We start from the raw sequence: 22,646 nt of genomic DNA, 5'->3' as shown, positions 1-22,646 counted from the left end.
AACGTCACATTTCCGCAAACAAACCACACCACCGGAATTACATTTTAAAATAATGTCTAGGAAAAATCCTTAAAAATATTTTTAACGTGAACTTTATTCGTCCAATCAGATTCGCGGTCGGTTGCCTGGCGGTGACTCAAGCGGGAAGCATGGCGGCGGCGGAGAGAGCCATCGTCCCTGATCCCATCACTCAGATGTCAAATTATGAAGGTATGAAGCTTGTGGAAATAATTCAAGCGCTGCGTTTGAGTTCTTTAACCATCATTCCTCTAACTCTGTGGCAGAAGGGCACAGACCTGGCTGCTGCCGCATATAATTGGGCTAAATATCCCTAACGGCGCGTCAGCTAACGTTAGCTTAGCCTCTGTTTCTGTGATACTGACAGGTTCTGAGTCTGTTTACTGCCGCTTGTCCTCTGTAAGATGACAGATTCTGAAGAGGGTGGTTCACTTCTCAGGCCTTTACTAGACCACATATCTGCTCATTTTCACCGTACATCGTCTACAGCATCTTCTGTGAGCCCACCTGTCCCTGTCAGAGTGTCTGGCGGTTAAACGTTATCCTGGTCAACAGTGCAGCTGGAGAGAGTCGCTGAGAAATTAGTTTTTTCAGGTCAACATTTGGCTAAAAAAAAAAGTAGCAGGTTGGAAATGAAAACATGTTGAAAATATTCTGGGTTTTTCATACACCATATCTCCAAAAGTAGGCAGACACCGCTTATAATAATATATATAGTTATTTTAAGGTGCACCCATTGGCACAGGTGTTCAACTGTGCATATACTTCTTCTGTAATCTCTGGGATGGGATTCTCTGGAGCAGCCACACATCCCAGCCTTAGGCAGGGGTTTCCAGTCAAGGTCCCAAGAACCCCATACTAGGGCTGAACGATTTGGGGAAAATGTCTAAATGTGATTATTCTGATTAATATTGCGACTGCAATTCAAATTGTCATTATATTCTGTAAATCAATGTTCAGGACCAGGCTGTACACTTTTCTGACTTGAGGCTTGAACCCTCAATATACTGTGCCAGATTGCCAGTAAGTTGTAGTTGCGATGTCATAACACACATGTCTCTGTGTAAGGTTAAATGTCCCCAATTTATACATAGGATAACATAGTTGATAATGGATATAGTTTACAAAATCACAGTTATTGAGATTTGAAAATTGTACTCTTAAATTGTGATTTTGATATAAAAACGATTCATCTTTCAGCCCTACCCCATACTTTGCACATTTTTGTCCTTTCCCTCATCTAGGACTCTTGGTTCATTAACTTATTAAAAATATTAACATGCTCCTTGGTCAGGTCTGTTAGAGTAGAGAAAACACAAAAAAATGTGCAGAGCACGGGGCATCCAAAGACTGACTTTGCAAACCACTGACATACATCATCCCAAGTCAAGGAGTTCAGTAGGCTGGCCTAAGGTAATTGTGCGCATTGACCAGAGGGATATATATATATATTATTTTATTTTACCATACATTAGGGTAAAATAGTCAGAAATTAGATCAAGTTAGAGGAAGATCGTTGTTTAGCTGCTTCATCCACAGTCGCTGAGCTTCTGTTATTGGTATTCCTAACCTAATAAAGTGAAAAGGAATGACAGTAATGTTAACTTTGACAGTGTTCTAACATCTAGTGTAAAGTCTCCCCACGGAAGTAGAGAGGGGACCAACATTTTCTTAATAAGGAACATTAGAGAAGCAGGTGTCAGCAAACCTTTGGACATATAAGGTCGGTTCAGCATAGTTCTGGACTACACAGAACTTTCAGTGAGGATTGTCCATTGAAAGAAAGATGTAGTCCTGGAATAAGCTTAATACCTGTCAGGGAAATCGTGTATGACGTTTGTGTAATATTGTATAGCACCATTTAGCTGTTTCTGCCTTTTAACCACTGATTGGGTGATGTTGTTGTTAAGGTCCAGGTTTAGTTGACCTTTCAAGTCAGGGCCTTCACAAGTTGGACCCAAACTTCACCTGTTTACCGGACACCCACACCCTCATCTTGGACCAGAACCACATAATCAAACTGGAACATCTAGAGAAGAATGCAGCACTTCAGCAGGTACCTGTAATTTATATTTTGCAGCCACATAGAATTTTTTTCATGACATATTTAGCTATATGTGGTGCTGAATATAAATGTTATTTCATTACTGTGGTCTTCTTCATAGTCAGAACTCTTTTCATTTTCCTCCCTATGAACAGCTGTCTGTTGCCTGTAATCGTCTCGTTCGCATGATGGGGGTGTCAAGGCTCACAGAATTGAAAGTTTTGAACCTGCCTAACAACAGCATTGGCTACATCGAGGGACTGAAAGACCTAGTCCATCTTGAGTGGCTGAACTTGGCAGGCAATAACATAAAGGTATAGACAGTAACAGTCAATCAACAAATTAGTAATCAATCCAGTGACCGTCTGTGGCCTCTGATCTCATGATTTTGTATTCTTTAAGGTGATAGAGCAGCTGAACAGTTGTGTGGATCTGCAACATCTGGATCTGTCTGACAACAACATTTCGAACACAGGGGACATTTCAAAACTCACTGCCTTAAAGGTGGGTCACAGATTTTTTTACTGTAACATTTGAAATGGGATTCATCACGTTACATAACTTTATAATATATCAGAATATTAATACAGTACAAATTAAAACTAGGAAGATATCATAATAATGTAATTCATCCTGTCCCCCAGACGCTCCTTCTCCATGGCAACATCATAACAACGCTGCGTACGGTCCCTGCCCATTTCCCCCCGAATCTCACCGTTCTCTCATTGGCTGAGAATGAGATCAGAGACCTCAGTGAGGTAGTAAACAGTTTACCCTATCTTACCAAGTAATGTATATTCTGTAGGTGTATTTCCTTTCACATATTATCTGCCCTCTGTCCACTGATCATGTTACTCTCTCAGGTATCCTATTTGGCACCTCTACATGACCTCGAGCAACTGTCCATCATGAGCAATCCGTGTGTGATGGCTACACCCTCCTTGCCTGGCTTTGATTACCGTCCATATGTCGTGAGCTGGTGCCTCAATCTGAAGGTGCTTGATGGTTATGTGGTGTCACAGAAAGAGGGGTGAGTGCAGGAGTGCTTCATACCATGAAAGGTCATCCAAATCATAGTCATGTACTAACTATACAATTTCACATTACACCATTTAAAATTCTAAAAGCTCTGAAATTACAATAGAGTAACATATTCAGTATTTCTTACTGTAGTTTCTTTCAAGGTAGTATGCACTGCCTTCTTTGACTCACTTCTGTCTTCGTTTATTACTTTAGGCTCAAGGCAGAATGGCTTTACAGCCAGGGAAAAGGCCGCACGTATCGTCCTGGGCAGCACATACTGCTAGTTCAGTACCTGGCTTCCACATGCCCTTTGACATCCACATCAGCACTGCAGTCTGCTGAGGATGCCAAGCTGGAGAGAATTCTCAGCAAGCAGAGGTGCCTCAAGGCTCCATCTCAAAAACCTTTAAATGTCACTTTAGTGTAAAGTGCTACTTTAGTCAACCACAAATGAAAGCTGCGCATTAGCATTATGTGCTAGTTTTTGCTCATGAGTTAGTTGCTTCCACATTGGCATTTCTGGTTAAGCTACTCTTTATAGTTGCTTGTTTAAGTTAGTTTTATAACAGAATCTTTCTTACCATGTGTTCCTTCAGGCAGCATCAGAGGCAGCTGCTCCTGTCAAGTCACTGTGACTCCCCAAGTCCTCCTCGTCCAACTCAGCTAGATGTGGAACAGCACTTGACTGATCGAGCCAAAGATGGAGTGGCCACGTTTGAGGGTTTTCCTGTCATCAGTCAACCAGGTTGGTGGCCATCTCATTTTATCTCAGATAAATAAAAAACAGAGTTTATTAATCCTGCTCCTGACGACTCACAGCAATGCACAGCTTCACCAGACCTGTTTCACCGTGTGGTACTGTGGCTTGCTAGGTGCAGGATTAGAAACACTGATATAAAATGTAGTTTTGGAGACTTTGTGTTTACCCTATTCTAATACACTCTGTTTAACTCAGAAATGTTTAAAGTTTAAACTTTAAATTCTTCAGTGCTGTTACCATTTACACCTGAGATCTGACATGCTTAATGTAGATCAATCAGATTATTTGTGTGAAAGAACGGTGGGAAAGATGCGGCATATAACTATCAGATGATTGCGTTATGATTCTTTGTTAACACTGTTCCTGATGAAGATGAAGTGTATAATGTAAGTGGACATCTGTTAAGGTGTTTCAGCCACACCGACTGCTAACCAGTGTGTCATCACCAAACTGTCCTGGACACCAGCTCTCCAGGATCAGCTAAGCTCCAAAGTTTCACAATGTTTCAGGAAGCAATGTCAGCACAAGAAGTGCATCAGGAGCTTCATAAGGTTTCCATGGCTGAGCAACTGTGTACAAACCCAAGATTACTATGCACAGTGCAAAGCGTCAGCTAAAGTGGAGTGAAACACTGTGCCGCTAGATTCTGGTGCAGTGGAAACCTCACAAATGTCATTTAATGGATAGACACACATTCCCACAAAATTCCAAAATCTTGCGGAAAGCCTTCAGAGAAGAGTGAGGCTCCATATTAATGCCTGTGGTTTTGGAATTGAATGTCCAATAAGCTCTGTAAGTGTGATAGTTAGATGTCCTCATACTTTTGTTTAGCATACATTGTAAGATTGTGAAAATGGAAAAATTGTCCATTGTGGTGTAAAAAAAAACCCAACCTGAGTCCAAAAGGAGTTTTGCCAGTTTATTGGATGAAACCGCTGGACAAAACAGTTTTTATGATAATGAAGGAAATGTGAAAAATAGAAATCAAGACAGAAAAATCATGCTAAATGTGAAAAGTGTGTGTGAAAAGTATGTGTATGTATATGTATGTGTGTGTGTGTGTGTGTGTGTGTGTGTGAATGAGTGTGGGGGCGTAGAGCCTGACTCTAATAGCTTCCCTCGAACCAGACAACCTTGACCATCACACAGATAAGCTCTGGACACAACAGAACATCTACACACTGGCATATATTTCTGCTTCCTTTAAAATGCCATTAAATAACCTATATTTGGAACGGCCTACCAAGACTAGACCCTAGGGTCATCCTAGGACCCGCTGGAGGGTTTCTATCTCCAAGTTTGCCTGGGAGCGGCTTATGGCCAGAAGTTGTGGGGGACAGGGTCTTCTGGGATTCTCTGCTCTCTCAACTCTCAACCCTATCTGAACTGAGTGGTTAACGATGATGATGATGATGATAGTTCATCTAACATTGTAAAGTATTTTTGCCTTACTTTCTCTCTCACTCTTTGTTTCTGTTGTTTATGACAGAACCTCCTGAACCGGTTCTTCAGGTAAACACTTGGATGGGCAGCACATCTTCAGCAAAGTTTACTGCAGTTCAAGCTTCCCTTTCTGGTGAAGAGAATATGGTTCTAGAGGACGTGCAGACAGATGAAGAGAAGCTCCATGGCAGCCTCCTCTCCTCAGAGTCTGCCTTTCTTCCTGTCAGCTCCACTGTCCACTCTCCATCTCCCCCTGACAGTGAAGAGGAAGAGCTGGATGAGCCTGATTCACTGGCTCCTCCAAACCCCACCCGCTCCCAGCCTCAGAAGGCAGAGACAGAAAAGAATTCTCAATTGAAAGTCATCCAAGCACCAAAAAACAGTGCAGATTATTCAACAGCAGAAGAGCAAAGTGAAGGAGGGGTTCATTTGAAAAACAGCAAGCAGCAAAACTGTCTCCTGAATGGAGAGGCCATGTTACAGAATGGCACGGAATCAGGCACAGAGCAGATAAAGCAGCGTGCCATGGTTGCACAGTGGCAGCCAGATGAAGCAGCTGTGAAGATTCAAGCCTGGTGGAGGGGACACTGGACTCGACAGCAGCACCCACAGGCCAAAGAGGTGCGCTGCGAGATTCGGCTGCGGAGGATGCAGGATCATATTGTCTACCTGACAGCAGAACTGGAGAGGTAAAAAAAATAATTTTAATATAATGTATATATCAGGAATAAACCCGGCCATGTAATGTGTTGTTTTTGTTATTGAGTGTCATGCCTTTGGCATAACACTGATTTTTGCAAATATACAGTTATAGCTATAATGTTTTAATATAAGGTAGATGCACTAATACTATATTCTGTAAGATTGATCCATTCATATCTTGCTAACTGAATTAATTATGATGAGGGAAAAATGTCCCAGAAATTGTTCTTAATGGTATAAAGTGGGGAATTTTTTATAGATATATATTCAGATGAACATCTAGCCATTTTAATATTTTGGATTTTCTTTGCTAAAAGTAGTAGTTCCATGTTCTCAGAAGACTAAATTGGGTGTGAAAGATTAAGTAATTGAAAACCTTTAAGCTACATGATGATTTACCTGAAACAAAAAAAAACTGTGTTCAACAAATTAATTAAAATATATGAATTTGTGGCCACACCTTATTAAAAAAATGACAACCTTGTCAGCTTCATAGAGGAACCTCCAATATGCACTGAAAATGCATTTACTGCTACTGTTTAAAAGGGTTTAAATGATATATTAAACTGTTGCTCTCCTGTACATTACTAATCATGTCGGTGTCTCTTCCTGTCCTGTGTTTGCACATGTTTTAGGGTGCGGAAGCAACAAGAGGAGGAGAAATTGCAGAGGATGATTCAGGAAGAGGCTGTGAAGTTCCTCTGGAAACAAGTCAGTAGTAGCATACTTTAACACTTCTTTTGTTCAATGGTTTGTCTACTGAAATGTAGCACACAATTGATGAGTTTACTTTGGCAACAGTGAAATATATGATGATTTGATTGATGTAACTGGCCATGACTAAACATTGCGACAGCTGCAGCAAGAAAGACCAATATGAGTGAGTCAGTAGGCGGACGTGTGAAGGCACTGAGTAAATCGTCATATTTACCAAGACAGTTTACTGCCAAGATAAAGACTTGCTCAATGAGGCGATCATAGAAATGTATTTGTCAGTGTTTCTAAGTAATGCTTTCATCTCTCATGAGTAATATTATCAAGAAGTGCATTCATTTTTGAAGGCTTCTATGGTAAACACATGAAGTCTGAGAGGAAAAGGAAGATGTGCTGTATATTCTGTTTGATGTGGATAATTAAACATAACATTTTTCACACCTGATAAGTGCAAGTGCCCTTCAAATGAAGTGAGTCATCTGCTGGAGTGGTGGCCAGTTAAAATTTGACGTGTTGGTTCTTAAATGTTCAAGGCAAATAGGTTTTAATGGAGCAAAGAAATTAGTGATTCTTATCTGTCTAGGCTGTAAAATGACTCACAAACCATTAAAAATGAATGTGAATTGAGATGGTGCCATGTCTTCATAGGAGACGCTAACTGCTTTGTTATTACTGTTGATTCAGAATATTACAGAAGAAAGCAAATGAAGATGAAGTACACGTAATACATCCTGAATGATAATCCTAAACATACTATATTCATCAACGAGAATTGTTCAAGAATAATACATTTTAGGTTTAACGAGCCAATTTCTAATTCTGCTCTATTAGAAGTTAACCGTCCAAAAAATTGTCCCAAATTTCTTTTCATCGCTGTGACATTTAAAGTAATTGTTGTGAGATGACAAACATATGGTCACTATCATATTTTGGCTGATTGGCAATTTAAGTTGCATAAAAGTGTAAAGTTGTGTGAAAACTCTTGACTTCTATATATGCATTCTCTTATTTGCATGCCTTTGCCTCGAATGGATGAACACTCACTCATTTCATTCTGTTTGTTGCGATCTTAACATGATTGTGAAAGCAAACAACCGTGGACAATTTTGCAATTTCAAATATTTGCAATCAGGTAAGCATGGAAGAACTGTGACAGGCCTAGACACATTACTGTAAATGTTGCAAAATATTTTTCAATCTGTATTTAAGCAAGTATTAATACTGATTACCTGATTCAGTATACAAATAATTCATTAGGAAATTCTTTCTGCATGATTTGATTATTTTGATCTAATTTTATTAGAAAATAAACTGTACAAATGTAAATGGAGGAACAATTTACACAGTAGATTAATGCAGATACTAATAAAAATATACCAAGCTTTACATTCACAGCACATTTACTTTCAAGTAGTGTCATGTTTCAATAAGACCTGAATAATGTTTGTGTTCAAATTTCAAGAAACGAATGCATGCACTATTAAATGTTAGTATGATTGATTATAATGCATTTCATAGGGCCTTTAAGACCAGTATATATGATTGATCTATGTTTTGATTGGCTGCTGTGTATTGTGCTTCATTCAGAAAGCAGTTTAGGCTTAAACACTTACTTTAGTCAGTGGGCGGTACTAAATTACCATAGGCTGAATAGGCAGATAATTCTAAACATGTTGATATTCAAGACATCACAAAAGCAGTTTTTGTGGTTTAATATCCATTTATGGACTGTATGGACAGGGGAGTGAACTGTACATTTTGAAACTTTTGAAATTTTACAATTAACGTATTTTTTTAAAATCTTTTTTTCATGTTATGGGCCCCGTAATTGCACCAATGCATTCTTACATCCCTATTAAAAATGCAATACATAGATAGCTGGCAAAAAATCAGGGGCGCTGTTTAACTGTCTAAATTTTATTCTTATTTTTATTATATAAAATAAACATTTTTTATTCTATTTTTCTACAATTAGTGTTTATTTTTTACGATTAGTGTTTATTGTTGTTTTAGTGCCTATTTAAATTCACACATTTCCTGTTTACTGCCTATTTTGGTGTTAATGCTACACCATGGGGTCTGAAAGTAATGCAGTTTCAATACTCTGTATGTCCTGTATATATTGTAATATTGGCAATAAAAGCTGACTTGACTTGACTTTATTTCTTTTCTTATAGCTTCAGGCCATGCTGGAGTGGCAGTCATCAGTGAAGGAGCAGCTCAGCTGTTTGTCTTCCTCACAGAGCTCTGCCGTGGGCCCTATTCCTGCTGTCCCTAAAGACACAGCCATGGCTCCCCCCATGCGCAGTGAGCTATCTATCCCTGAATCAGGCTTCCATTCCCCAGGGGAACGGCAGGGTGGCCTAGAGGACAGTCTGAGCAGCACAGCCACAGCCGGATCACCCGAAACGGTGCGGTCAGCAGGAGCTGCGCGCTCACCTGGAGCGGCTGGGGACAGTCAGGACGGCAGCTTGCTCGAGCAGTACCTGTCCTCTGTGCAGAGACAGGAGGAGGAAGAGGACGAGGCTGAAGAGGAAAGAGGCTCGGACAGGACAGGAACACCACTGGACACGTCAGTCCTCTCTCCACTAAGAGGGTCTGAGCCCTCCTCCTCTCCTGATACAGAGGCTGAAAGACAGCACCCCCTGCCCAAGGCAGAGATGTCAAAGGAATGAAAATGTGGTACAAAACTTTTAAAGGAATCCTTCAGCGTTTTTCAACTCAATCACCGTCTACTACATCTGTAACATACGGTTCACTACTAGTTATCTGCTTTTCTGCTGTTCTTTTCACAGTATAGAGAAACACTAAAATGACCGTCCATAGTAATAGAGCATATGATACAAATGGGGTAGATAGGCTGAAAATAGCTGGAGTATTCCTTTAAGGGAATGGTTGAGCAACAAACAAATTAAATTCATACAGTATTTCACTTACCCCAAATGTAATCAATCAGCCAGGACATGTATTAGTGCTTCCTTGGTTTAGTGCTTGAGCTTAACACTAGTAGCCAATAGACACCTAAATCTTTCCATAGTGGTTTAAACACCGCTGGTCAAATGGCATGTGTTATTGATTTGGTATGTGAAAAGAACACATCCTCTACAGGGAGCTTAAGTATTAAGGTGTTTTTTATGCAAATTTTAGTGCACAATTTCTATTTATTTGTTTAACATTTTGGGGAAAAATTAAGCATAAAATATAAAAAGCTGTCATAACTTAAACATGAAACACACACATACACACACACACACTTTCTAAGCCGCTTCTCCCTCAAACATGAAACATTTAGCTTTCATATTTTCCTTAATATATTAAATTCAGCAAAGAAGTAGCAATTGTGCATTAGAATGTGCGACAGTGTGTACTCTGTAGAAGATATGTAACTTATTTACACTCAGAAAATCACAAAACATGTAATTGGACAGGAGCACCCAAACTTTTGCATATGCACTGTGCATGCCCAAAACCTCAGAAAGGTTTGGTTCTAGCGTTTGTTGGCAACATTAGCTTCATAGTTCCAGCGCTAAAGTAAAGAAGTACAATACGGACACCAATCGTGTCTTGGCTCATTACATTTGGCTTAAGAGGAAAACCGTAAATCTGATTTTTAACTAAACCATTCCTTTAAGAATGTCCTTTCTAGATAGCATTAAAAGGGATATGTCACCCAGAAGATGCTAAAATGGCTAAGAGGGGCCACCAGTTTTAGGTGAGACATTCCTTCATGTTTCTGGCATTACCTCTGTGAAGCCATCTGGTTCTGTGTTCATGAACAATCTGCGTGTGGGAGCGAGAACATGGGACTGGATTTCTTCACTTTAATGACAGTCCTAGTTGCCACAACAAATGCTAGCTCAACACTCCTACTTTGAAGGTGCTTATTGATGGCAGCCCCTGAGGTGAGCTCTGACAACCATGTTTAAATATTTTCATGTTTTTTGAAAATATACCCAGCCTTCTCGTCACCACTGAAGCCAAGAAACAAACCAAGGGTAGCCTTGACCTTCAGTCTGAGAAACGTCTGAGTCATCTGAGATCAGTTTTTTTAAATGTCAGTTTAGCCCGTTCCCATTTAGTGAATGTAGAAGTACTTCCTGCTCCCAAACGTACAAGTGTGCGGATTCATGCACTTGGCAGATGAACCCATTAGAATGTACATAACGGCTTCAAAACTCCGTCATCGAGATACAGAACACCCTTGCATACAAAGAGTGCCAACTTGTAGCTTATTTACTGCACTTAATAAACTTTTCCTTTACTGTAACTTGTGAGCGTTACAGTTCTGTGACTATGCGTTAAAAGGATGTACCTTTGACATTTTCCAGCATCTTCGTAGGCTGACACAACGATTTCATTGTTAAAACTGGTTTTGTGTACGTTCAGTTGTTCACCACAGTATGTCAGCCGACAGCAATTCTGTGTTGCATTTGGAGTCGTTTTTTATTTATTTCACACTGATTTTTTAAATGTTTTTTGAATGCACTTTTGAAAATAAAATGTTATGTTGAGCAGTTTTATTTGTTAACTTTAAGCTAATAACCCATTTGAACTTTAAAGGGAAATTCCACCAACTTTTCAAGATTTCTGCACAGTTCATTCGTTGAGAGGTCAGCAAAGTGGTTTGGAGTGGTTTGATGTGAGATGGATGATTATAGAGAAACTTTCAGAGATGGGTGTCCTTTAACGGTGGTGATGGAAACAAATATAGCCATTTTATTGGTGAGCCAGACTGACCAATGAACCTACACATGTGTATATATATATAATGATGCTAATGGTAAAAACAATGGCAAATTTGGTGGGAAAAGATTTCTATACGGACTATTTTGCCCTACAAAATCCTGCATATACCGCTACCATGAATGAATTCATGAACAAACACATTTTAAGCCTTAAACTATCCCAAAGCAGTGTCTCAGGCATTTGGTAGCATATTTGTAACCTTTTCGTATAATAACTTTCTGTGAGGGAGCAGAATTGTGGTCCCTATTATCGCTGCCGTGAGCAGCTCTGATTCGAGGGAAATAGCCTATCTATTACCAACACCGCCAGATGGCGCTAAAGAGCTGATGAGAAAGTGCTGATTCTTGTTTCTACGTCACTGTCCATTTTATCAGCTGCACTTTGTTCGCCCCCCTTGGGTGGTGGTTCATTTTCAGCACTGCAGTAGTGACAGTGTGTTAGTGTGTGTTGTGCTGGTAAGAGTGGATCAGACACAGCAGTGCTGCTGGAGGTTTTAAATACTGCGTCCACTCACTGTCCACTTTGTTAGACACTCCTACCTTGTTGGTCCACCTTGTAGATGTAAAGTCAGAGACAGTAGCTCATCTGTCCTCTAGTCCTTCATCAGTGGACGCTGGATATTTGGACTATTCTCGGTCCAGCAGTAATACTGAGGTATTCAAAAACTCCAGCAGCTCTGCTGTGTCTGATCACCCTGTACCAGCACACCCCACACAAACATGCCGCCACCACGCTGAGAATGATCCACCACCCAAATAATACCTGCTCTGTGGTGGTCCTGACCATCGAGGAACAGGCTGAAAGGGGGCTTACAAATATGGTAAGTAGAGCTGATCAAGTGTGGAAACAAAGAAGTGGTTTTAATGTTATAGCTCATGGGCGTGTGTGGCCTTGACATACAGTGGAGGGTCCACACTGTTAGTAAGGGCAGACCACATACATAAGGAAAATGAAAATTAGTATCTTTCCCTGCACCGTACAGATATGTTTTATGAGCGAAATGACCTGTCAAAACATTCTGAGTTTTTGTTGGGCTGTAGCTTTGGGAATTCCCTCACTGAAAGTTCCTGAACAACCAGACCATGTCCGAAAGTTGACTCATTAAATTAAAGGCGTTTCATTTCACCTTAGACGTTCTCTCAGTTCGGTTTAAAGATTTGACCAATGCTGGATATGGAAATAACGCTGCACAGAGACGAAGTTTGAGCCTTCAGGTAGGCCTGATCCAGACATCTTTTAAATTCAGTGAATTAACAGTTACAGATGCAAAGCATACGTGCTCACTAGTGAGAAATACTTTTAACTGACAGCATTCAGTTTGAAATGGTTGTTGCTTTTGTTGTCCACACGAATTTGCCTACATTCAAACTAGTTTAGATCTTGTCTAGCCATAAACAAGCTTGCCACGTTGTGAATTGCACTCTGTTGCAACAGGAAAAACCTCGAAACTAACCGGAGACTAGACCAAAGCAGTTTAAAACACTAGACTGGGCTTCAAAATAGGTGGATTATTTATCTAAATGTGAATAAATGAACCAATATCACATCATCGTGACAAACGTTGGGAGTAAAACCCCTTATCTTCAAAGCGAATACAGCATTCTGAAGTGCGTCCGACTCGGGAGTGAATTGTTCTTTTGAATCGGTTCTTTCAATCAATAATCTTAACGGGTTCACGGGTGAATTAAACTTTTCTGTAGCACCTGCACAGTGTTTGCGTGCGAGTTATTTGGGTTTTCACGACACAAAATAATTACAAATCACAATTTAGCCTCTTAGATTCACAATCTGAATCGGACTAATCAAACGAACCGGTGTGCTTAACTGAATCGAACTGAACCAGCACTACACCGGAGAGGACGCGTACAGTATTGTGAGGCAGGAAGGCATCGACTTATTTGTGAGTTATATGGATTCTTATAACACAAAATAATTACAAATCACAATTTAACCTACTAAAATCACATACCGAAACGGACTATTGGAACGAATCGGTTCGCTTAACTGAATCGAACAGAACCGACACTACACCGGAGAGTACAGTATTCATGCGTAGTAATGCTTGTATAAACGCTGCCTGCTGAGGTTCCTCCGATCGGCCGTTATTTTAACGCACTGTTGCTGTGTCCTTTGGTGCAATAAACCAACATCCTCTGTGTCCGCGCCGATACGGTTAAAAACCAGCGCTGACACAGTGGGTAACACTGCATTCTTATGCGCTGACTTGTGAAGAAGCAGCGGAGGCAGCAAGGCATCGAGACAGCGCCTTCAGTTTCGACGCAAGCAACGAGAACGGCGGTGGGCGTGTCTAAAGGACTGGGCGGAGCGAGACTGAATTTCTATTGGTCAACAATGCTGTCAGTCATTGATTTCTCCTCTCCTACTGGTGTCCTTGACTTCGTTACCTGCCGTTAGTAGGCTGGGCGAGCCGCCTTAAATAGGCTCGGGGACTTCACACGGGCACAGTTCGCGACGGTGTGTCAGTGCGTTTGGCGAAGGAGTCTATCAAAGCGACCAAGATGATTATTGACCGAGTTTCCGAGGGTTATTCGGGCCTTGTCGACAAGGACGCAGATGTTATGACCAGTCCAGTCCACCTCTGGTCGTTTTACGGCTGCTCCTCCCCCGCCGAGCCGAGCAGCTGTAACGGTCAGCAGTCTCCGTGGTCTCCGGGGGAGTCTGAGAGGAGCTGGAGCAGCGCAGCGAGCCCGCCGCTCACAGACAGCGGACTAGCCGGGGCCAACGGTACCGTAAATTATACCATAAAATGTCCAATAAATACCTAAACAGTAATGTATATAATGAAATATATGATTTACGCAGTCGTGTGAGTTTAACAAGTTGGCGTATACTGTAAAAAATCTGTTAAAAAGTTCGTAATCTGGCTCCTGTCTGGAGCTAAACTCGGAACAGCACCTTAGCAAAGCTAGCATTAAAAACAAAACAAAAACACTAAAATAGATTTGGCTGAAGAGGAAAAGGTAGGAAGAAATGGCAAAATAATATTTCACAGTGCATTTAAAGAATGTCTCAGCTTTCAACAGTTCGGGCCTATTGAAAACTAACGGTAAAGCTTGGTCGTTATTTTGTAGGGGATGTTTGTTTACTATGATATCCTTTATCACTGGTTCATATGCAGTAAGATTAGACTTAACCAGCAAAACTAATTACCGTTGATGTCTGACACGAAATAAAAACATGTAAATATTGGGTTATTATTATTGTTATTATTATGTGATTAGTAATATCTGTTGTTGTTATTGATGTACTAATACAAATATTATTGCAAATATTGTACACATATATGTATGTGTATACAAATATATGTATATTTTCCTCTGCAGTGGAGGCTCAACAGGACTGTTCAGGACTGCTGCGTCGGTACCAGGGTGTACGAGTGAAGAACACCGTCAAGGAGCTCATTATGCAGAAACGGAGCAGTGAAGTACAGGTAGGTGCCTCTCTGATGTGCCGAAGCTTTATCTGAAATTCCCAAATGACTATTAGACACATCTTCCAACACTTCAACATTTGCATGCTGATTATCACAAGAGGCTCCATATGTCTTATCTTGTTTGACGGTTAAGTTTATCTCTCCAAATTCCATGTGCATAAATTCGCTTTGTTTTTTTACAGGAACTGCAGCATAAAAACGAAATTGAATTCCCAGGTAATTTGCAATGCAAACCAATCCATCACTTTGAGGAACCTACAAAGATGCTAATGATGATGTTTAAAGCCACATGAGGACTTATGAAATGATTTTCATTTTTTTTAGCCATTACTTCCTTGCTCAAGTGTGGAAAAAGGCCAGCAGAGTGTGCCTCGCCTCATCCTGTCGCTAAAAGGCCTGCTACAGCACAAAACAATGTCCTGGTAATTATCCTATGTGAGATAATATGAGACATTTTTATTTTTTCACATGAAAAATAATCATTTTAACTACCCACCATTGTAGTTGACCAGTATATTTCATGAAAACATTCTACTACCAGTGCTTCATTTCCAGCGGGAAATGTGCCTTTTTGTACAAAAATGTTGACCAGGTTTTTTGTCTCATCTTTTCTAGTCTCCTTGCCAACTTGCCAGTGAGAATGTCCTGAAAGACCAAAACATCTGTAATGGACTTGGTGACCTCTTCATCAACAGAGGGCTCTCTATTGAGTCTGTGAAAGTGCAGGGCAGTACACCTCCACCTCCAGAGCCACAGGAGTACATACCCACCCTCTACACTCCAGAACCCAGCCCCTTTTACAGCAGCTGCCAGCTGTCCCAAGTTACAGAGAGCTCATACATGTCCCCGTTCCAAAACCAGAGTCCACAGCATGGATTTGGGCCCGGTGGATCAACTCCTCCGGCTCCTCCAGTTTCTTTCTTCCAATGGCAGATCCAGCAAGAGGAGGAGAAGCTGGCCGGCTTGACCCCTGTGGACCTCACCTCCAGAGATGGAGATGGAGACACGTGAGATGATAAACTTCTTAGCTTTGTCGGAGATGTAAAAATGTAGATAAGCAAAGCAGCCTTGAAATACACTCACCTAAATCTCATTATTAGAAGAGAAATTTGGCATTCATTGAGAGGTAATCTTATGGAAATTGATGGGTAACATGTTCTCATGTTGTGATTCCAGGTTCCTTCACATTGCAGTGGCCCAGGGGAGGAGAGCTCTGTCATGTGTGCTTGCGAAGAAAATGGCTGACATTGGCATGCTTGATCTGAAGGAACACAACAACCAGGTACGTAGTGAAGTTATTCTGAAGTACTTCACTCTCACTTCAAATGAAGTGTAATAAGCCTATCAAATGTTCTTATGATATTATGATTATTATGAATTATTGTCCACAGTTGTTAGCTTTCATAGTCCCATGATTTTGTTGCAACAAACAGAAAACAATTGGGTGCATTTTCATTAGGTGGCTTGAGGCAAATACATGTGAATAAAATAAAGCAATTTTTTTGAGACCTATCATGAGTCAACAAATGCTCTAACTGACTGCTGTAAAAAGTGCTGTAACACCTGCTATACAGGGAAGCAGTAATGTTTGTTTATTGGAGCCAAAGCTGTTTTTGTCATCATTTGGAGCAAGTAAGTATAGCCAATTAGCAAACAAGAAAACTAATTAGCTAGTTTTCCCGGTCTAGGCTTGGATTTCAATTTAATTTAATTTTCTTTTCATGTTATTTATATGGCAATTAATAGTCAGCTAAAATTTCATCATTGTGACAGGCCTAAGAGTACAATATCATGGCAGTTCAGTTAAGTTATAAGTGCAGGGCCACTAACAATTCAAAGGTTAAAGAATGGCTGGCAAAACACTTGTGTATTTAAAGGTTAAACATGCACGCACTTTATTCTTCATGACACATTGTTTAGCTCCAAGCAGGCAAAGCAGGAAATGGCTTGATAGTAAGTGATAAATATTGATTTATTTCTCTGTCTTTTTCAACCCAGAGCGCATTCCAAGTGAGTGTTGCAGCCAATCAGCATCTGATTGCTCAAGACCTCCTGTCTCTAGGAGCCCAATTGAACACTGTTGACTGTTGGGGCCGATCCCCGCTGCACGTGTGTGCTGAGAAAGGCCACACCCTGACCTTACAGGTAAGACTCACTCCACCCACCCATACAAAAATGGAATATATTTGAAAATACATTACGGTATAATAATCTAGTCTGTATTTTATGTTTCAATTACACATACTCTCTTCTCTCCTCCCTGCCCTTCCCACATTTTCTTGTTTCTCCTTTCCTCTGAATCATCAAGCCATGAGTCATCATTAAATCCAGTTCCTCTTTATTAACCTGCTCCTATTCACTCTCTGTTTAATTTCTGTAAACATGTCGTGTACAAATGCAGCTCTCTTTGCTAATCACTCAGACACTCATACACATTCCCACACCTCACCTTTTTTGTCAAATAAACAACACTGCACAACCTTAAACAACCCACCTAGTCAAACACGTGTGGTGTACGTTAAGGTTAACCAAACAGTACAGAACAGTTCTCAGACTGCCGCCAGCTCACAGAACAACATGGAAGCAGAAGGGTAGTTTGAGCAGAGTAATAAGATCAAATAGCAATGTTAGTTGAATATTCTGAAAAGTACAAACAAGTATAGTTTAAAAACAAAAATATTTCTGTTTCAATGGGACAGACATCTTAAGGAATAATAACGAATCTGATTCAATCCTGTAACAAATCCATCCTGACATTATTCTCACATTATGTGTCCACTGTGTGTTTCCTTCTGTGAAAGAGTGTTTGAGTAGTTTAAGAAAGATAGCCTTTGAAGGATATTTGAAGTGCTTCAGTTAAAAATAGTTCAGTTAGTAGCTTTTAGAGAAGTTTGGTATCAGCCACTACTCAAGGCATCAGTATCGGTATCAGAAAAGAAAACATGTTACGCCATTCCTAGTTAAAAATCACAATGCTTCAAAATATATATTTAAGAAACATATTTTCAACAAATATATGAAGTATGCATTGTAGCTGAGCATAACATAATATAGTATTTACGTAGTATAAAAAGTTTAAAAGCTGCAGTGCTTAAAATAACATAATGCCTGTATAGTGAGGTCCAAAAGTTGGATACCAGATTTTTTTTTTCATTTAAACATTAAAAGTTTGAAAATGTTAAACTTAAAACAAAAAAGTTTACGACAAGTAAAATTTAAGACGTAGTTAGTAGATTTAGTAGTTGTGGATTTAATCACCATCATTAAAACAAAAAAAGGGACAGTCTGAAAAGTTGTGTAAATATTTGAAAGATTCTACTTTTCAGTGAAATTGTTATGCTGATAATATATCATTTAAATAATAAGCAGCCATATGGAATGCAAATCTGTACTTTTGAATAAAAGAATGATTAACAGTATGACTGAAATACAATTGTTATTGAGAAGTGTTAATGATTCTTTATCTTAAGTTGTGCACTGGTTATAAATCTTAACCACAAAACATCCCATAATCTCAACTGTCATTGTTCTTATCTAACATTTAACTGGGCTGAGCAAAGCACATTTGGAAGACTTGCACCAAACTAATTATAAAGTTTGAGATATCAAATATTGCACTACAAACTTGTTTTTCTCTGATCTATTATGCTCACTCGCTCTCTCTCTCTCTCTCCCCCTCTCTCTCTCGCACTGCCCTTCATGTTATCAGTATTTCATAGTTTTTTTTTAGCATCTCGAAACAGCTTCCTCCTAACTGCTAACTTCAGTTCATTTCCTTAAAGCAGCAGTCAGAAAATCCCCTCATCCAGCAAAACTGGTTTCACAGCCCAACTCCCTTTTAAAGCCCCGAAACAAACATCTCTACAGATATCAACCATTAACTGTGCACTGAACTTGGCATGCAAACTCTGCCCTAATCATTAACCCTTTGTTTGTTTGCCTAAATTACTGAAAGGAGAACACAGAAAAATTCCCATGTGGAATCACAGCGAGTCTAATGGCCTTCATTTATTTCCAGCTTGACTGAAGAAAATTAATGCATTGAATTCACTTGATTCACATGCGTATTTTATTTTCACATGAATAAAATGTCATTGCTGTTAGAATAGAGCCTCCCCAAACCAATAACTTCACAGGAAAGCTTCGTTTATAAAACATTCGGTTGCACAGATTTAACTTTTAATGGGAGTAACAAGTAACAAGATTTTGGACCATTTTTAATGGTCATGATCAATGTTTCACACACAGTGTGAAGAGCAGCTTTTTAAATGAAGCCAAAAAAGTTGTTTAAAAAAACAACAACAATGAAGTCTCGACAGCTAAACCTCTACATACATAGCTAACATCAACATTACATCAGCGACTATTTTCATAATTGACCTTGACAACAAATAATCAACAACAGTAGAGTCTGATAATGAAAATATATTACATCAACAAAAGTTTAAAAGTTTACTTAGTAATAGTTTTAGTAATGATTGTGCTGATTACACACAGCATGCCTTACAGATGGGTATCATATCAGCAGAAAATGCTGAAAAGGATGTTGGAGATCAAAAATGAATCTGATCCAGTCTTGTAACAAATCTGTCCTGAAATAGCTCACACTCACACTGCGATGTGATGTTATTAGTTGTGTATTTCTTCCTGTGGGTTTAGTAGAGTGATTGAGGAGTTGCAGCATCATAGTCTTCTTTTAGATGCTTATGTGCAGTGAGATGCCTCCATCAAAAAACAGCTCATTATAAAGTTTGTTAAAAAGAGTTTTTTAAAGTGTTTTTTTTTTTTTAAGAAAAAATGTTGGCTGTGCTTGTGCTGATGCAATATATTCATGTGGAAATGTGAATTCAATGTAGCACCTTTTTCAGTGAAGTCTTCTAATCACACACAGTCATAAGTCATACACCGTTGAGATTATTCAGTTGTAAGAGGTTCAGAAAGTGTCAATAAGGAACAAAACATGTTAATAACCTTTGTGATTGTGTCTCCACACAGGCCATCCAAAAGTGTGCGGTGAACAGCGGCCAGAAGGTGAACGTTGAGGCAGTCGACTATGATGGTAAGTAATTAAGTCAAGCCTACGCAAAAGACGTCATTCGGTATCAAAGCACTGATATACAAATGTATTGCGACAAGTCAGTCCATGTTTTAAAAATAAATGTTGTAACTTCTGACGCAGTATGAAGAGTGATTCATTTGCAAGCAGGGGGCATCTGTACATTCTGACCTACATTTTTATTCTGATTGTCCCATTTACTGTCAGTAATGTAGATTTGTGTAATATTCTCTTATGTTTGATTTCATTTAATGCTAGACACACTGCACACCTTTGGTCATTTTTTTCTCTCTGTTTTAGGTCTCACCGCCCTACACATTGCTGTTCTGTCCCACAATGCAGTGGTCCAGGAGCTTAGCCGCATGGGGGCTCCCCAGTCCCCCCAAACTACAGCTCTGATGCAAAGGAGGAAGCTGCTTGGAGAATGTATCAACACTCTCTTGTTAATGGGTGCCTCCTATGGCACAGCGGTAAGAGCTGCTATTTTAGTGCCATGCTAATTAAAAAAATAACATGACTAAAATAAAAATTTCCTGTTGACTCAACATGATAAATTTTTCCATCAGGATCGCAAAAGTGGACGCACCGCCCTGCACATGGCTGCCGAAGAAGCCAACGTCGAGCTCATGCGACTTTTCCTGGATCAGCCAAACTCCTTTGCTGTCATTAATGCCAAGGTAAGGCAGCTTTATTGTGATCAGAAACACGTTTGTTTAGCCATTTGGTGCCTTTTTGCTGCAGTAGTGAAAGCAAACTTTCTTTGTCCTTCTCAGGCATATAACGGGAACACAGCACTCCACGTGGCCGCAGCTCAGCAGGGTCGGCAGGCGCAGGTGCACGCAGTGCAGCTGCTGATGAGGAGAGGAGCTGACCCCAGTGCCAAGAACCTGGAGAACGAGCAGCCCATTCAGCTGGTGCCCGAAGGATCTGTGGGGGATCAGGTAAGGCTTCACACAAGCTGTGAATAAATATGATAATATGTATGAATCTCAGCAGCACAGAAACCATATCACCCACTACATCTCCTGCATTCTGTCAGAATGATCTACATGTATTTACAGCAAGTAAATGTCGCATCATATCAATGCTTTGTCGACTACTGGTTGCAGCCCTAACAGTTAATGGACTCTTAAGGTCAAGAAATCACACAAATGCTACAGAAAACACAATGTATCCAAATTAAAGCCTAGCCTGAGATAAGCTGTGTGGGTCAGTTTCTGCTGAGGTCTGATCATCTTCCACCTTTTCTTTTTTCACTCTTTTAGGTGCGTCGGATCCTAAAAGGCCGTGCCGCTCAAGCTCGCTCTTGTGTGCTGGAGTAGGAGCCGACCCGCCGATCGCTTTTGTCAGAAACACTGTCAGTCAGGCAGTCCGATCTCTGTACAGTTTCATTTGCCGGTACAAGGCAGATGTCAGTTGTTTCTATGAAACAATTACATTTGTTCACTACTATGTAGTTGAGAGAAAAAGGAAGGTTGAGGCCAGCGCTAGATTGAAACATGTAGGAAGTTGAGAAGAACTGTCAAACACTAAGAAAAGTCACAATTTCTTGATTAGTTTGGCAGTGAAATGCATCTGCAATGGGCTCCAGTCAGTGAAAGTTTGTTTTGTATTATAATATAATCACTTAACTTTGATATATAAAGTGTATGTATTTTCACTTAGCATGTATTTAGATATTTAGGTTTTGTTTTGATTTAATTCACGATGAGAGAAGGAAAGGAAAGTTTGAACATAAAAGGTCAGAGTTGTAGGCGTGATTACACAACCTTTGTGCTTGTCATCAGACAGAGTGCTCGCTGGCAGTTTCCTGCTTTCCTTTATCTGCTTGAGATTGAATTCCCTAGCAGTTCTGGGTGCCACCTGAGCTAAAAATAGCATTATGCAACATACCTGGTGACCTAGAAGATGTTTTGGCATGTCAACTGATGAGTGGTTGCTGATTAGCTTGTATGTGAAGTATGGGTACAATAGGAGACAGCCATTTGTTAACTCTTATTTTCCTATTGTATGATATATTGTTCAGTGAGTTAATGGATGTAATTAGTTTCTGTTAAATATGAGGACATTAAAACACATCACACATCAGAACCAAAGTCCTCGGCGCAGATTAGGCAGAGTGATACCTGTTCTTATCTGTTGTAAATGACTATTGCTCAAGATAATTCTCCAAACAGTTTTAATGCCTTAGCTGCATGATGTGTTTTGCTTGCCCTTATTAGTATATCTTAAGGATAATATATTTGAAATTATTCGTTCATGTAAGGTGAAGGGAATTTTTATTGTATGTATATTGTACAACATATCTACATTTATTAGTCCTACATATAACCTATAACATCTTAAATACACTGTTGGTGGAGTTGTGAAGTATGTCTCATAGACAGAGAATTAAATGTTAAGACTTTTTTACTTTCATTTTATGTATAAGCTATATCTACATCAGTCAAGAAAATCCTGAATAAAGACCTAATTATGTACATCCCCTGTCTCCTGTGTATACTGCTTTAGTTAATGATACAGAGTCATTGTAGAGGGGCTTACTTTCAGAGCATATGTTAGACAGAGTGAAATGGTATTGGTACTGACACTGAAAACTGGAGTATACTGCATGTTGCAGTTATAGCACAGTTATTTGCATATGTTAAACATACATGATGAATCTATGTATTATAGTTTCGGGAGG

The 22,646-nt window shown here is 39.8% G+C and overlaps 2 protein-coding genes across 3 annotated transcripts; both read left to right on the top strand.

Moving 5' to 3' along the window:
- The first annotated feature begins 66 nt into the window (after positions 1-66).
- Positions 67-11,215, top strand: cep97 (centrosomal protein 97). The gene is made up of 11 exons (XM_017701807.2): positions 67-210; positions 1,929-2,074; positions 2,218-2,376; positions 2,465-2,566; positions 2,707-2,820; positions 2,926-3,092; positions 3,299-3,463; positions 3,682-3,830; positions 5,335-5,977; positions 6,626-6,701; positions 8,882-11,215. Exons 1-11 carry the CDS (start codon positions 150-152, stop codon positions 9,377-9,379), a joined length of 2,280 nt encoding a protein of 759 aa, XP_017557296.1. The 5' UTR covers positions 67-149; the 3' UTR covers positions 9,380-11,215.
- Positions 11,216-12,602: 1,387 nt separating this feature from the next.
- Positions 12,603-22,442, top strand: nfkbiz (nuclear factor of kappa light polypeptide gene enhancer in B-cells inhibitor, zeta). 2 transcript variants are annotated; one of them, XM_017701813.2, is made up of 12 exons: positions 12,603-12,664; positions 14,795-14,901; positions 15,087-15,120; positions 15,229-15,326; positions 15,520-15,911; positions 16,081-16,186; positions 16,903-17,049; positions 19,900-19,963; positions 20,261-20,430; positions 20,527-20,637; positions 20,734-20,901; positions 21,226-22,442. In XM_017701813.2, exons 2-12 carry the CDS (start codon positions 14,875-14,877, stop codon positions 21,280-21,282), a joined length of 1,374 nt encoding a protein of 457 aa, XP_017557302.1. In that variant the 5' UTR covers positions 12,603-12,664; positions 14,795-14,874; the 3' UTR covers positions 21,283-22,442. The 2 variants fall into 2 exon arrangements, with proteins under 2 accessions (XP_017557302.1, XP_017557301.1); XM_017701812.2 differs by lacking the exon at positions 12,603-12,664 and adding an exon at positions 13,831-14,195.
- The last annotated feature ends 204 nt before the right edge of the window (positions 22,443-22,646 follow it).

The sequence above is a fragment of the Pygocentrus nattereri genome, chromosome 12 (genome assembly GCF_015220715.1).
Source record: "Pygocentrus nattereri isolate fPygNat1 chromosome 12, fPygNat1.pri, whole genome shotgun sequence".
Lineage (NCBI taxonomy): Eukaryota > Metazoa > Chordata > Actinopteri > Characiformes > Serrasalmidae > Pygocentrus > Pygocentrus nattereri.
The sequence above is the reverse complement of the archived record's forward strand: the minus strand, read 5'-3'. Positions and strand labels throughout refer to the sequence as shown.

Excerpts from the sequence above, each read along its gene's own strand:
- nfkbiz (XM_017701812.2), top strand. The coding sequence starts at position 13,970 with ATGATTATTGACCGAGTTTCCGAGGGTTATTCGGGCCTTGTCGACAAG. Across the intron at positions 15,912-16,080 it reads AGAGATGGAGATGGAGACAC|GTTCCTTCACATTGCAGTGG; the intron begins GTGAGATGATAA and ends TTGTGATTCCAG. Across the intron at positions 20,638-20,733 it reads TTGCTGTCATTAATGCCAAG|GCATATAACGGGAACACAGC; the intron begins GTAAGGCAGCTT and ends TGTCCTTCTCAG.
- cep97 (XM_017701807.2), top strand. The coding sequence starts at position 150 with ATGGCGGCGGCGGAGAGAGCCATCGTCCCTGATCCCATCACTCAGATG. Across the intron at positions 3,093-3,298 it reads GTGGTGTCACAGAAAGAGGG|GCTCAAGGCAGAATGGCTTT; the intron begins GTGAGTGCAGGA and ends TTATTACTTTAG. Across the intron at positions 3,831-5,334 it reads TCCTGTCATCAGTCAACCAG|AACCTCCTGAACCGGTTCTT; the intron begins GTTGGTGGCCAT and ends TGTTTATGACAG.